The 15,188-nt window shown below is 43.2% G+C and overlaps 2 protein-coding genes across 2 annotated transcripts; one reads left to right on the top strand and one right to left on the bottom strand.

Annotated features, from left to right (window-relative positions):
• Positions 1-140: 140 nt before the first annotated feature.
• parp12b (poly (ADP-ribose) polymerase family, member 12b) lies at positions 141-7,973 on the bottom strand. The gene is made up of 8 exons (XM_053862314.1): positions 7,651-7,973; positions 6,890-7,025; positions 5,984-6,224; positions 5,741-5,830; positions 5,551-5,677; positions 3,194-3,359; positions 2,700-2,826; positions 141-1,188 (listed from the first exon to the last, which is right to left on the bottom strand). Exons 1-8 carry the CDS (start codon positions 7,971-7,973, stop codon positions 1,061-1,063), a joined length of 1,338 nt encoding a protein of 445 aa, XP_053718289.1. The 3' UTR covers positions 141-1,060.
• Positions 7,974-8,550: 577 nt separating this feature from the next.
• On the top strand, positions 8,551-15,017 carry ovch1 (ovochymase 1). The gene is made up of 13 exons (XM_053862313.1): positions 8,551-8,635; positions 10,007-10,066; positions 11,126-11,309; positions 11,363-11,438; positions 11,765-11,954; positions 12,024-12,163; positions 12,297-12,447; positions 12,513-12,551; positions 13,447-13,663; positions 14,162-14,319; positions 14,386-14,484; positions 14,655-14,791; positions 14,856-15,017. Exons 1-13 carry the CDS (start codon positions 8,587-8,589, stop codon positions 15,015-15,017), a joined length of 1,662 nt encoding a protein of 553 aa, XP_053718288.1. The 5' UTR covers positions 8,551-8,586.
• Positions 15,018-15,188: the final 171 nt, after the last annotated feature.

Raw genomic sequence — 15,188 nt, 5'->3', positions numbered from 1 at the left:
AATATGCCACAGAAATTCAGAATAACTATATGTTAATGAATTCCATATTTTGATGAAGAATGAAGACCGCTACTGACGTGACTTCATGTAAAAACTTTATTGATCACACATAACTGATCCAAACAGAATGAAAAAGCATCATAAAAACTCAGTGACTTCAGTGTGTTTGTCATTCATGAGGGGCAGAGAAATCAGTCCATTATAAGATAAAATCATGAATTAGAACAATGGTCCATGTTCCATTGTGATTCACACGGTATGCTGATAATATATTACTTTTACCTTAGTACACAGTATACCTTCTTTCCCCCCCACCTGAACGTTATGTAACATACCCACGCATTTATAGGAATGAAATACAAAGGAAATAAAAGGGAAATGAAATGAATGATGATGAAATGCTATTCGTATAGTATAAGACTTTAATACATTCCAGACAGTAACATTACCTGCAAGTGCACACCATAATATTTATTGCCAAAACTTAATTTACATCATCAAATTATTAATTGTTATTTATTGTTTCTTAATTATGGTGAAGATATTGAGTACATAGGCATGCAAAAACAAACCTGTATGGTATATTAAAAAGAGTAGTAAGAAAATGACACCACTTTTCAGGTGATTATTAAAAACACTGTTAGTAACAGAACTCATTTGACTTCATTAATAATGAATATGTGTACAAGGACAGTGCATATAGTGGAAGTTATTACGGTTGCATATGGTGAAAACACACAGAGTACCTGGTTAAAAGGTTAGAAAAATATCAATCTGATACTTTGGTTAAGATTAATTAAATATCAAGGTGTATTAAACATGAAATCATATTCCCCATTATTTACTTCATCGCCATGTGGTCTTTTCTGTTCACCCTTTAGATTAGGGAACATATAATAGCATCAATAAACTACTTATTTGGACATGTATTAATCATTATTTAAGCATTATAAAATACTTATCAGTGGCTTGTTAAGCCTGACTACATTTTACCCAGGAAAGGCCACCAAAAATTCACATGAGGCAGCATCATAACTACTTGTTATTATAGTTTAGTTTATTAATAGTTTCTAAATGTTCCCCAATCTGAAGTGTTACCTCTTTTCTTTACCTCCTCCCCTGAGACAAAGCAAGGGCGGCGGCGGATTCTCCTCCTTGTGTTGTATTTGTAGTTCCTCTGGTACATGTCTGCAAGACACCCAAAAGAAACGCTCAGGGAAGAACTTACTGTCATGTTCTTTCTCTCAGACAAAGACTTGCCCCCAACCCTGAGCTGCCTCCAGCGAGATTCAAAAGCGCAGTTTTAGTGTTGAGAAGAGCTGTTTTAGCTGTAATAGTTGTTGAGGTTTTGTTGACACTCTAACAAACAGCATCCTTATTGTAGTTCACTAACTCGACCCAAGAACGATTTTATCCCACAATAAAAAAGTATCTGGGTGAAGGGCACAATAAAGCATTATCAAAGAACCCTCACAAGTAGAATAAACTTAAAACAACTGTCCTACCCTTCACAAATAACCATTGACTCAGTTCAGGCTCACTTCAGCCCTGAAATTTGATTACTCGGAACCATTGTTGCTAATATACAGTACAGTGGTACTTCGGTTCTCGACCACAATCCGTTCCAGACGGCCGTTTGAGAAGGGATTTGTCCAAATCTGAATCGATTTTTCTCATTACAATGAATGGAAAAAGAAATAATGCGTTCCAAGCCTTAAAATAGGCTTTTGTAGGAGTGAATGTAGAGTGTCTGCTGCAGGTGCGCTGTTCCTCTATGTGTGTGGCCGCTGCATGTGGGAGGGGTTGCCGAGTGAGTGACGTCTCTCCAGAAGTGAAGAGGTGCCCGGTGCGTGTCCAGCTCTGAATGTGCGCTTCTGTGCAGTTTGGCTGTGACAAAGTCATAAACCAAGTAACGCTCTGACTCGCCTCATCCCTGTCCCAGCCGACAACAGGACATCAAACCCTGGAGTGAGCGCTCCAGCCTCGGAGGTGTGGAGAGCGAGCACCTCCCCTGTGACACTCGACCACGGTCCAGTGTGGAGACAGGAAAGGTTTTACACCTCAATATCAAGAAAGAACAGTCAGTAAATGTAGCTAACGGGACACGTCTGCATACAGAGGCTGCGTTATACACAATAACAAAGCGCGTCGTGGCTCAGCTGATCAGTCCGCGCACATTATGTTTTTTTCCGGCTTTTTCGGGGGCGTTCGAGTTCTGGATTCGACGTTCGAAAACCGAGGTACCACTGTATATAGAAATAGGGAGTCTCTGGTTCTTAATATAATTGAATTTCAATATTTCATTTTGAACTTGTCATATCTTTTATTGACAATAAAGCGCTCAAAATGTGCTGCTTTCACCCATGTGTCTGGAATTCTGATACCACAGCCGGTCTCAGCTGCTGCGTCTGGTCTCCGGTCCTCCAGGAGATTGGCTCTGTTGGCAGAGCTGCAAACACGTGGGCGAAAACAGCGCATTGTGAGCGCTTTAAGGTCAATAAAACGCCTGTGATTTCATTGGTTTGATGAGACGGGGCTCAATATTTTGGCAGCCTGACGCTCTTCAGCCTGTAAAAATCCACATATTAGCCGCGTCATAAGTCGCAGTGGTCATACCACAAGAGAAAGTACTGGCTTATAGTCTGGAAATGACATAGGCCTGGATGAAACACTGCAAATTTCACAACCATGAGTCTCACCTTTGAAGCTGATCATGTACTCCCGCTGGCCTTTTACAACTTTGACCATCGCACTTTTGTCTTTCTGATACTGCTTCTCCAGATACTTGGAAGACACGAAGGTTCCTGTCCCGTCGTCCTGTTTAAACTATGTCAGACAAGTACAGTCATTTTATCACTTAAATATGTCTGCTGGAGGCTCACCACACCAGAGGAATATCACACAAGATGTGTAAACACGTGTGTGAGGGAGGAGATTTGCTTTCGAGGTTTGTACAGCACGTTGCATTACCAGCGTGATGTCAGTACACGGGAGACAAAATTATTTCACAAGATAACTTTTCAGAAGAAAAGCTACATTCACAGTTGACTGACGGGGCATTAAAAAATATGTAGCAATGTGTTGTGGAAATGTTGTGGAAAACAACAATACAGTGCTGTGCCTCATCCGAAATACAAATATGTTGTGACCACTTAGCCAATTCTACAGCATCATCTCAAGAGTCGAGACTCACCGGTTCACCATATTCCCACCAGTTCTCATTGCGCACTCTGAGGTACCAGCGCCAGTCAGTGGTTTGCTCGTGGTGCGGCTTCAGCACGGAGGAAATCGTGGAGAGACGTCGAACTGGCTGAGAGTCCACAGTCATGTGCACAAAGTCGACTGTAGGAACTCCAGAGCTGCAGGTGAGACAACAACATCTTTTGAGGAAGAAAGCAAGAGAACTGTTTTCCGATAATAGAAGGCTATTGTTATTGTTATTATTAGTAGTAGTAGTCAGTAATAGTTCTGGCATATATTCGACCGATAACCATATTTTGATTCAGATTTTTTCTCTACAATTGGGACTTTTTACACATAAATAGTTTGACATACTTTACCAAATTACACGTTATTTTCAGTATTATGTTGTGCATGCTGCCTTGTTATATTATACTCTATATTTTTATTTTTTATTTTTTTGCTTTTGAGGATTAAATTGATTCTCTTGGTATCAGTCCATGTCAGCTCCATGCCATGGTTTCCTTTTACCGACGCAGTAACATAAGTATGCTGGGTCTGAACCCAGGCCTCCACCTTGTTGTGAAGCTGTGGCATCAATCTGTTCATCTACTGTATGAGATCTGATAGACAGACAGATGATGCATTATGAGAACACCAAACCAAAACTCCCAGGTAGCACGGACAGACAGAAACAGACATCTCTCGCACTGGGAGTGTGAGTTTTGCTGTGGAGTACCTTTTTGTAATATGAAAGCACTTTTTCATTTACATTTTATTTGCTCAAAATAAATAAAAACAACAAAATAACATTCAATGCATGTTTGTACCCAGAGCCAAGACTAGTGCTCATCGTTTGCTGTCCAACAGGCAGGTTCCTTGAAAGCGGAGGTTATGTGGATGGATGGTAACTCCGTGAAAGATGGGAAAGAAGGTGTTGCTTCATGTAAACCAGACCTGGGCCAAGTGCGGCCCGGGGGCCAAATGCAGCCCTTTGACTGTATTTACGTGGCCCTCAGAGTAAAACTACAAAACTGACATTGTTGTTGTCTCTGAATTTTTTTTTCTTATGCACTGTTTTTTGTTCATTATGATGCAACTGAAACATAACATAATTGTTTGTCTTTCCGTTGACTATTTCAGGAGTATTTCTTGTCCCCTCAAATATATCAGAATTGAAAGTAGATTTTGAAATGTATGAGACACATCGATAATCTTTGGAATAGAATGTGGTTTAAATTAAATAAAACACAACAAACCAACATTTTCTGTGCATTTTTAAAGTGTAATTTCATCGTCAGACATGATGTCATCACTTTATTTTTATTTTGAATTATCTCTTACCTCCTTTCTTTGGCAGCCCCTTTGGATGGTCACAATATATAATGTAATGTAAATATACAATAATAATATATAACCTGGCCCCTCTGGATATTTAATTGCCAACCTCTGATGTGAATCAAGAGTGCTTCAGTGTTGTGAGGTTGAGTTGATGGTGAACAAGCAGTCCATGTATTTTGGCACTAACTACAGAGATTCTGCCCCCACGAAATGGACTCTTTTGTCTAGACCGTGGGGGAATTCCAATTTCTCTCTTATTCCTCAATTCATAGTCCTCAATCTTAACACTCAACATTAGCCCTCAAAAGCAGGTGGCAAGGACAATGCGGGACTGAGAAATGGGACAACCTTTAAATGCAGACACATCCTCAGACTGTGGGGGGCAGCATTGCGCAAAAGTAGAGTGTGAGACGTGGGTCAGAAAGTCAGACCCATTTCAACTTGTGTTGAACCGCTACACTTCGGTCTCCAGCTAACGGTGCAGTCAGTTGAGGAGTAAGTGCTGTAGTCGCTGAAGTGCAGAGTCTGTTTCACCGCCGCGGCACATTTTTGTATTTGAAAAACACATTCGAATACATTGCGTTGTTTATTTGAAGTGAGAATCATTGTTCAGGCTGCTGTGCATATTGTTTCACTCAATGCGTCGATGACTCTTCGCCAGGCACTGGCCCAAACTGAATGTGACTTCTTTTTCGTTTCGTTTTTTCTTTTGCACCATTTGGCTGAATACATTCAGCGCAGCCCTACTGGGCAGTCTGTGTATTCCTCAATACTAAGGTAGATACCGGCGAATCTTGAGATCGAGAAAGATAGTTTCCTCAGTCTTGCTCCTCAACTTAACTGCCTGAGTATCGGACGTCCTTGCACTTTGCACAATTTTGAGGTTGAGGACCGAGTTTGAGGATTAAGGAAGGAATTGGAGTTCACCGCATGCGTCAGACTCAAGGCCTCTGGGACAAATACCACCCGCTAAGTCATTTTATGAGGCACGAGCACCCACAGAGACTGTCATCAACCACACCAGTGTACCTCTGATCTTTGTTTGGATCGGAGAATTCTCTCTCGACAGCCACCATGTTCTGCAGCTCCTCCCAGTTGTTCCCGTTGAAGACCTCCCACTTGTACGGCAAGTGAAAGTGAACGAACCTGCAGTTTTCTGCTCACAAAGACAAAGTCAACTCAACAAATCTTGCAATTTCTTGCACCCTCTTCAACTCACTTTTGAACTTGCAGTGGTTCCACAGGAAGTGAAGACAGATGGCCTCTTTTGAGTCCGAGGGGGTGGGGCAGGTGGGTCGGGAAACATTCACTAGACCACAGTGACACAACGGTGATGAGCACTTTATGGACGGTGCAGAAATATGTGTGTGTTTAAGAATCAGGCTGCTCAGAAAAAAAAAAGGTCTCAAGGTCATTCAAGGTCTCCAAAGCACTCAGCACTACTCGGCACAGATGATGTCACCTGGGGAGTGTGCGACTGGGTTCAGATAGTGGTGGTTCCGGTAGATGATGGGCAGCTTGTTGATGATGTCACTGCTCAGCCCTCTCTCAGCTAACATGCGGCCATTATGCTCATTAACCTCGTGTTGCCTGTTGCACTTCTGGCCAAAAATGCATGCACCCTGGACATAGTGGAGACACAAGTGCACTTTTGTGCAGTTTTCCTTGAAGGGGCAGTCACCGTGGTTATAATGCGTACAAATCTGCAAGACAAAACAAAGGGACCTTTTGTAAGAGAGGCGTTACATATGTCAAACAGTCAGGTTTTTAAACCTGCCATAGTTGAAAAAGTGAGGTTTGCACTGTACCTGCGAATGGAAGCTGATGTTTTTTTCCTTCTTTTTTTTATTACACATTTTTCTTTCAATTGAAAAGCATTGAAAATATATATTGTAATCACTAATACGGAGGGGTTGGCCACTACATGCATCCATATTAATATGCTGATGTCAACAACTCCAACTTTCCTCTGGATTGTGCATCTGAGTCACACAGTAGACGCGGCGACATCCCGGAGAAGATGCGTGGAGATCTCACCAGGTTGGCAGTGGATACAGGCTAATATAGGCCCAGGCCATACAGTATGTCCCAGTCAGCACAGTGAGTCTTGGCCTGTCCCATCCTCAAACGAACAGCAGACAGTAGAAAGCTCAACTATCTCTGGCTTCATTCTTCTGTCTTCGGACTTCAAACAACACCACGTCTCTGTCTCGCACTTAAGCATCACACTGCTCTCAGGTTTTCATTTCCTTGGAAAGATGACTCACACACACACCTTTATACCGCTGGTTCCACGACAAGAAAGAGGAATGTACTTGTCCTTTTGGTAACACCCTGATCATGCTCTCGCTGTATTGTGGGGTGTTACCTCAGGAAGCAGGGTTGGGTCATTCTGCAGCAGCAATAGGAACAGATCGCTCTCCTGCAACTCATGCAGCGTGCTCTCTCGCAGCTGACGATAGTTGTGAGCCGACTGGATGTCGTGGGAGAATCTGCATGGCTTCCTGTGACCAAGAGGAAATAGTCAGCACCAAGTACACCAAACAGTCTACCATAACATGGTACACGCAAGAGGTGGGCGGATCAGCATTTTTACACACAAACTGATCTGCTGCTATTTAAGGGTGTGTTAAATACTGTTTTACTGTCTTCCAGGATTTATTTATAGCATACTAGTTCTCTAGTGTCCATTGCAGTGTTTATTATTATTGATATTATTATGTTTGTTATTATTATAATAGCAGCAGCAGCAGTAGTATATGCAATATTGGAATTAAAATCATTGCTCCTTTTGTTGTTGTCAATTTCGCAGGAAAGGAAACAACTGAATTCAATTTTGAATTTGAGTGGGCGTGTCTTTCCTTAAGTTTCACTTCGCCTCAGAACACATCCACTGTGTTCGTGCGCGCGGACATGAGGCGCTGTAGTACCAGCTACTGTAAGTTTGTTTGAATTCAGACACCAGGCGGTTAACAACCATCTATATAGGGGCTCCTGGCCTCATGTTCGGGTTCTTATTGTAGGGGGGAGGAGGTTAAAGGAAAATAGCGAAAGACTCAAGTAGGAGAGAACTCGGATCCTAGGGCGTGAGTTCAAATGACGTCACCACAGTTGACCGTTGCGTCTCACCTGCCTTTGCCGAACCTGCAGCTTCCGTAGATGAAGAAGCGACATAAGTGTAGATCCTCGCAGTCTGTTGCTGCACACTGACCCCTGCTGTAATCCCGGCATAGCCGTAGAGACGTTTTGGCGACCACGACACAGTCAACATCCCCGCCGGGTCCGCGGACCATCAAAAAGCGCGGACACTCGTTGACCATATGGTTGAAGTCCCGCGGAGTGATATGACAGCGCGTCCGCAGCTCCGACTCCAGCTGCGGAAGCCTCATCGCGCCTCCACTGCCGCAGAGGAGGCTCGTGGCGGACAGAACTTCCCGGCAGAGCAGAGTCATGGCTCCTCGGATGCTGACTCCACGGGCCGTGCGTTTATATCCCGGTCGTGGAGAACCGCCCTCCCAGCCCGGAAATGTTTGCTTCCTCTGAAGAAATGAAATTAAAGATAAACCCGTTCACATCGACTTCTTGTTTTCTTTCATTTCAGACATTTACACATTAACATTATGTCATTTAGATCTTAGGTATTTTTCAAGAATTGCAAAAATATTAGTCTTCTCTCCCCCTCCCATTTTATTTTGTAATTCGAGCGAGCGTCATTCATGTTTTTATACTTTTACTGCAGGGATGTAAGTAATTTTAATGTAAGTAACTTATATATATATATATATATATATATATATATATATATATATATATATATATATATATATATATATATATATATATATATAATGATATTATATTTAAATTATTAGTATTATTATATATTTTTTTGCATTTCTGGGCTTTTCAATGTTATTCTCTTCCACTTATTAAGGGCTGAAGACCCAACGCGCTCCACTTTAGGAAGCTATATTTTACGGGCGACCAATCCGCAGGTGTTTGTAATCACACAGGTGCGTAAGACGAAAGGCCCCGCTGGTGAGACAGTTCAGTCACCGAGACACCATGCTGCTGTTTTTGCTCGCCTCTCTGCTTTGTTTCCTCAGAGTTTGCGGTGAGATTCTCCCAAGTTTAAGACGTGATTCATGATGTCATCAAGCTGTTTGATTTTCACAGAAACAGTACTTTTCAGCTGTGCTTGTTAATGAGAGTGGAAATGCTAAACGGGGGAACATGCTTTGGATTTTTTTGGGGAAAAAAAAAAAAAAAAGAAATAAAATAGTTTGGTGTTTTGACAGTTGGGTAAGAGAATACGAGAATTATCAGATATTTGTCTTGATGGTGTAAATGGTTTTATAAAATGTAATTATGGAAGTATGAATGAAATGTCATTAAATGGGAATATAATTCAAGCGAAACCGCATAGTCTGAGGGGTCCAACAAGCTCCTGCCTGGACGAGGGACATGCACAGATACGACCTCTAGTGGTGATTGAGCGCCAGCAAAAGTTCCCCTTCTGGAGCTCGTTGTCATTTTCCTCATTAAGAAATACTGAAGGGAAAAAAATTACTCAATTCCACCCAAATGTATTTTGACATTCATTTATTTGGGTTTGTGTTGGTGGTGTGAGTTGTATCATGAACTGAGACTCACACTGGCAGCCACAGATAAAAAGAGTGACCCCCTTCAGCCACAGTATTGCAATGTCTGGACAGTTTTGGATTGCGAATTGTAAAACAATGACTGTAAAAATGAACACACTAAATGGCTGAGTTATGTAGTTTATTCTAAACTACTCCCAAGGGAAAAAATACATTTAATTTAAAAGCTGGTCATGAACCGGCAACAATATGTTCCTCAGAGATGCCTCTGCACTGACAAGCTCTGAGGTTTGGACACCATATATTTCAACAACATGCAACATATGTTTCTCACAATAATAGCTACTATATTTTTTTTGCAGTCAGTACCCGACCAGCCCCCAAAATATTTGCATGTGCCTGAACATATTTTCCAGGCTGCATTCGTTCACATGGTTCATCTTTATTGTTGGTGTAAATGTTTCATATGAAGTAAAAAATTCAATTTTCAAACAATTTGAAATGTATTTTAATAATGAATACATCTCAGTGCAAAGCTCTGGTCACCGGACACAAATTCCATACTTCCACCATGTAACCGGCACTTAGTGGTCACCCACAGGTTGTTCAGCATTCAGGAGAGAATCTCATATTTAAAATATCAAGCCAAGGTCACCTTGACTGTGGATCGTCATGCTCATTTGTTTGAGCCAACTTTATACTTGTCCACCAACTGGAGCGTGACTTGAGGCCAGCTATACCCTGAGCATAATCTAGACCTAAATGGAGTGTTCCATTAAAAGAAACTCTGTTTTAAGAGTATATAGGTGCTCAATGAAAATAAATGGCTCTACTCTGGTCACTCTGTTTTGAAATGAAATATTTGTCTTTAACTCTTTCTTCAGATGGAAACCCACATCTGGCTGACATTGAGCAGGATTCAGGCAATTTCTTTGGAAATTTTGGTAGGTCTTTTCCCTTGTTGGTTAGTTTGAAGCTTGTGAGAACCAAGTCAATGTTTATTTATCTGCAACCCAAGTTAAAACCTGTTGTTTCTGGAGCAGGGGTGTCGAACCGGTCCTCAAAGAGCCACAGTTGGGGCAGGTTTTTGTTCCAACCTGAACAAGCACACACAGCGTAACCAATCAGGTGTCAGGTGATTCAAGCACCACCTGACTGACAGTCAGACCTCTCGTCTTGCTATGCAGTTTTTGCTAACAAAGTAGTGTTTAAAAGGAAAAGTAATCCCTAAAGGGTCAGGAATGCAAACTACAAAATATTGTTACAAAACCACAGTTATGGCGATGACTGTGTTCAACTAACTAATCCACGCATCCATGCTTCCAACAACAGAACAAGTGACAAACTTGGGACAGTTATAAAAGTATATGAAATTCATTATGAAACCTAAATTTCCATCCTACAGAAAGATTGCAAAATAAAGATTTAAAGACGAATATGTGCGTTTTAGTCAAACGCATTTCCACGGACAACCAGGATGCAGAGGAGAAATGAGGTCATTTCAGTGTAGCGGAGCCCATTAGAGGGATTGGCATCTATTCATAGAATTTCAGTTATATTCAGGTAACTAGTTCTCCACATCCACATGAGCTGCTTAATTCCTACATCGAAATAAGTACGGTTATTATACTTTTGTTCACTATAAATCAAGTTCAGTTGTGAGGAAGTGCAAATGCTCCAGATCAGGTTTCGTATCTAACCCAAGTGGTGCACACTTGGCTTTACCACTCAGGTGATTGGTTAAACAGTGTGTACCTCCTGGGTTGGAACAAAAACCAGCACCCACTGTTCTGGACCTGTTTGGACACCCCCGAAATAGAGGAATAACGTGTGCAACAGATGCATCAGAGGAGCAGGTGTAGATGGTCACTCGAAGTTCTCTATCACCACCCACTATTTAGGAGGCTTTCCAGCATGAGTCAAGAACGTTTGCTCTAAAGTTTGTGTTAGAGATGAAGCATAAGGAAGGTATAAATTGTATGTCTTCCTCCTATTTTCCTCAGAGCTCGCAGGCGTTCGCTCCTTCATGCCCGAGAAGGAGGTTGAGACCCGGATCATAGGTGGCCAAGAAGCCTGGGCACACTCTTGGCCTTGGCAGGTGTCACTGACTTTCTCTGGCATGCCTGCCTGCGGTGGCGCTGTCATCTCACCGCTCTGGGTCCTGTCAGCCGCGCACTGCTTCAAAAAGTGAGTCAGGTCAGAATCACATTTAGCAAATACCAAATGATTGGCGTCTGCAGGTACAACAAAGCTTCCTTCTGGATGGTGAAAGCCGGAAAACACGACCTGGACAATCCAGATGAGGTGGGACAGCAGGTAAGACGGGTCGTCTGAAATATTTCGGTGTAACTGGTGCACCCAAAACATTAATTCTCATATGGTCCGTGTGGAGAGTTTCTGCTTGGGATCAACCCAAACCTGGTGTGCGTCACAAATCCTGCAGTCCACGTTGATAGGAGGCGAGACTGAGGCCTTTAACAATGATCTGTCTGACATCCTTAGAGTTTTGAGGTGTTCACATTGTCTAGCTTGACTCAGATGAGGTATAATGGGATTTTTTCATGCAACCAAAAATGGTTACCCCAGTGAACAAGACAAGCTGTGAAAGTGTTTTGAGTGTTGATCATCACTTTGTTGAGCAGGTGGTTGGGGTCGCGGCACTCATCAGCCACCCCAGATATGACACCAAAACCAAAGAGCGCGACATTGCACTGCTCAAGCTGAAAAAAACGCTGATCTTCAACCAGTTTGTCCGACCCATCAAAATCTGGACGTCCCCAGTGGACCATTTCAAGAAGTGCACCACCACCGGCTGGGGCGCCACCCGCGAGAGTAAGTGTCAGGGTCATGGAATATGGAATACTTTTCCCGAAACGGACGCTGATGACTGTGGCTTCATAGATGGACCTCGAGTGACCCGTCTGCAGGAGGTGAACGTTACCATTCTGTCCTCGGACGTCTGTAACAAGTACTATTCTGGCAGGATCAGGAGGTCGATGTTCTGCGCTGGGAAAGAAGGCGGCGGCTCCGACGCCTGCCAGGTGATTCTCCTATGCATCTTAATTCCGATTCAGCTCAACCACTAGAACCAGTACGATGGTTTCTCGGACTCAAATATTTTTTGAGCCTGTGCCACTTTGAACGAGTGCGGCGTGTGACCCGTCTCTGTTTAAGGGTGACTCTGGAGGGCCGTTGTCATGCTTCACTGAAGAACACTTCCAACTGGCTGGACTGGTGAGCTGGGGCGTTGGGTGTGGACGAGCCAAGAAACCAGGGGTATACACCAAGATGCAGCCACTCGTGGAGTGGATGTCCGACACCATCCGTGAGACTTGTTGATCCGGTACTCTCCATCGTGGTGTTCCTGTTTCATGTTTGGTTTGTTCACAGACGATCAGGACAGAGTTTACGAAGACTCTCCAACTATAGGTACGTTTCATTAAGGAGTCCGGTCTTATGTTTCGCTGATAGGATGTGAGGTCACCTGACATTTTAAATTCCAGTGGGACATGAGTAATGAGTCACCCCAACACAAGCAAAATCTCAATCCAGGAAGGAAATGGTACCACACGTGTACATGTACACACATATATCCTCATTTTTGTTCATACAAGTGGCACTTTGTGTGGTCCATCTGACTAGACATAACTGTCTGGTAGAATTGTGGAATTTATATAGTATGCTATATATGAAGGGGGATGTTTTGACCTTTGACTTGATAGCCATAAAGACTCATCTGTTTCAACAAGCATCCAGGCTGTAAGCAGGAGCTCAAATTCTGTGAGCGGCAAAAGTGTGCCTGTTATTTAGTTATGTTTTCTTTCTGGATTCTTCTGTTAAAGAAAACTCATAAAACCACCACTGCTTGCTGACGTTTTATCCTTATGCGGGAAAAAAAAAATCTTGTCATTTTTGACATTGTGTGTGGTCTCTTTAATGGAGACTATTGTGCACCTGAGCAAACTAGGTGCTGGAGGTACTTGGAATGACTGTCTTGCATCAGGCAGAGAAGTTCCAATATCTTGTATTGTGAATGGGAGTCGAATCTTGGGGGTCCAGTAGGACTGTTGGGAGAGGTTAGACTGAGGGTTCATCATACTGTTTAAGTTGGGGATACTATCAAGAACAACTAATGAAGTTCATGGAAGATGCAAATAAAGAGGTGTGACTCGATGGAGGACACTGACTTGCTGCAGACTAGTAAGTTACTTATTTTGCCTCATGAACTACCTGCCACAGCTGACAGCCTGACGTGTACAACCGGGAAGCTCATTCTTCTTTGTGGCGTTGTCTTCTGCTGATTTTTTTTTTTTTTTTGTGGCAGAGGACAGATGTGGGCAGCAGACCAGCTCCAAGTGCAAGACCACTCCCATGCTGGCCGTGATTTCTGGGCATGGCGACAGCGTTGTGGAGAACGTCACGGAGCCCTGCCCTTACTTCTGGCCCTGGCAGGTCAGTCTACAGTCCAATGGGCACCACTACTGCAGCGGGACGCTCATTCACAGACGCTGGGTGCTGACCGCACGCCACTGCAATGTCAGGTAACTTCGACTGCTGAGGTCTCTGGACCTTAGAACAAAAAAAAATGATGTTGTAATCTCTCAAAACAGTTCTGTATTAATAAGGAGGTGGCACATGGGCTGAGTCTATGAACTGCCTCAATTTAACATCTGTCCTTCACCATAAAACACTGTAGAACAAAAGTATTACAAATGAGACCAACCCCAAAGAAAGCAGTAGTTAGAAGGACATTTTACTACATGCTGTATAAGATGAAAGATATTTGACTTAATTCTCCACAAAAGGCTAGTTAGCACCTAGCATCTTATGTAAAACAAACATATTCATTTGCAGGTGAAAAAGTGACTCACCATTTTGATGCATTTTTATCTCATGACACACATCAATTCAGTGAAGACTGAACTTGTAGTGGGTCACCAAAGCAAAGTGATATTTTCAACAATAACAATCAGCTGGACTCTGTAGCTCTCCTCCTTCAGCTGTGATGGCTGCACAGCGAACCCTCATGTTGTGCACAGGCCTCGAGAGGACGTGGTGGTTTTGGGAGCCCATGATCTCCGCTTCCCCTCCTCTCAGAGAATACCAGTGGATGAAGTCTTCAACCCTGTCCAAGACCACAGTTTCCCTCCGAGATCAGATCTGTCTCTTGTCAAACTCAGCATACCAGCCAGAATTGGTAAGACAACAAGAAGTACTCCCATTTCTTCTGGCTCTCTCTAGAGGTTGTGTGTTTGTCCTCTAGGCCCCACTGTGTCCCCAGTTTGTGTCCCTGAAGAGGACGAGGAGCTTGACAGCACCTGGGAATGTATAACCACGGGATGGGGGGCTGTCAAAGGATCAGGTGATCATTTATTTCATTTTGTATGAGATTTTCGTGAGACTGGAGGGCTGCAATTTGACTGTCGAAGAACATATTGTTTCAAATAATCTTTGTTTATGCTCCTGTGAGTCTCTTGCTTGAGCGCCTCTCTAATCCTAATTATTTTGGTAACTGTATCTGTTCCCTTGTAGCGGCTGTCGGCCCTGAACGCATCCATCATGCTCGGGTAAATCTGGTCAACCGGACCAGCTGCATGGAGGCATGGGGACGTGATGTCATCAGTGACACTCACTTGTGTGTTTCTCCTGGAGCTGCAGCAGGCTGCATGGTAATTTTCACTTTCTGATGATCTGCAATCTGAGCAACACATCTGACACATCGCTGATCTACAGGGAGACTCGGCTGCGCCCCTGCTGTGTCGAAAACGTGGCCGTTACTTCCTGTTCGGCCTCCTGACGTGGGGAAGTTGGCGGTGCGATGCAGACAAACCTGCCGTTTTCTCCAGCATCCCAGACTATCACCCCTGGATTGACGAAGTGACGGAAGATATCTGACTGAAATAAAGGCTTTCATTTAAAGACATATTTGATTTATTCCTACAAGGAAACCATCTAGTGAAGAGCAGAGCAGTACTCCACCTGTGAATTTGCAGATTCAATGTAAAGTCCAGGTTCATGTTATGTTTTGTGTCTGTGAAAAGTGCGAAAGGGGTCTAGGAAAGAAGT

This window comes from Synchiropus splendidus, chromosome 4 (genome assembly GCF_027744825.2).
Source record: "Synchiropus splendidus isolate RoL2022-P1 chromosome 4, RoL_Sspl_1.0, whole genome shotgun sequence".
NCBI classification, from domain to species: Eukaryota; Metazoa; Chordata; class Actinopteri; order Syngnathiformes; family Callionymidae; genus Synchiropus; species Synchiropus splendidus.
This window is presented reverse-complemented; position numbering and strand designations above follow the sequence as displayed.

Coding starts and splice junctions, on each gene's coding strand:
- parp12b (XM_053862314.1), bottom strand. CDS start 7,973: ATGACTCTGCTCTGCCGGGAAGTTCTGTCCGCCACGAGCCTCCTCTGC. Junction 5,831..5,983: donor CCCAGTCGCACACTCCCCAG/GTGACATCATCT, acceptor ACTGTGGTCTAG/TGAATGTTTCCCGACCCACC. Junction 5,678..5,740: donor GAACCACTGCAAGTTCAAAA/GTGAGTTGAAGA, acceptor CTTTGTGAGCAG/AAAACTGCAGGTTCGTTCAC.
- ovch1 (XM_053862313.1), top strand. CDS start 8,587: ATGCTGCTGTTTTTGCTCGCCTCTCTGCTTTGTTTCCTCAGAGTTTGC. Junction 12,164..12,296: donor GCGGCTCCGACGCCTGCCAG/GTGATTCTCCTA, acceptor TCTCTGTTTAAG/GGTGACTCTGGAGGGCCGTT. Junction 14,485..14,654: donor GGGGGCTGTCAAAGGATCAG/GTGATCATTTAT, acceptor GTTCCCTTGTAG/CGGCTGTCGGCCCTGAACGC.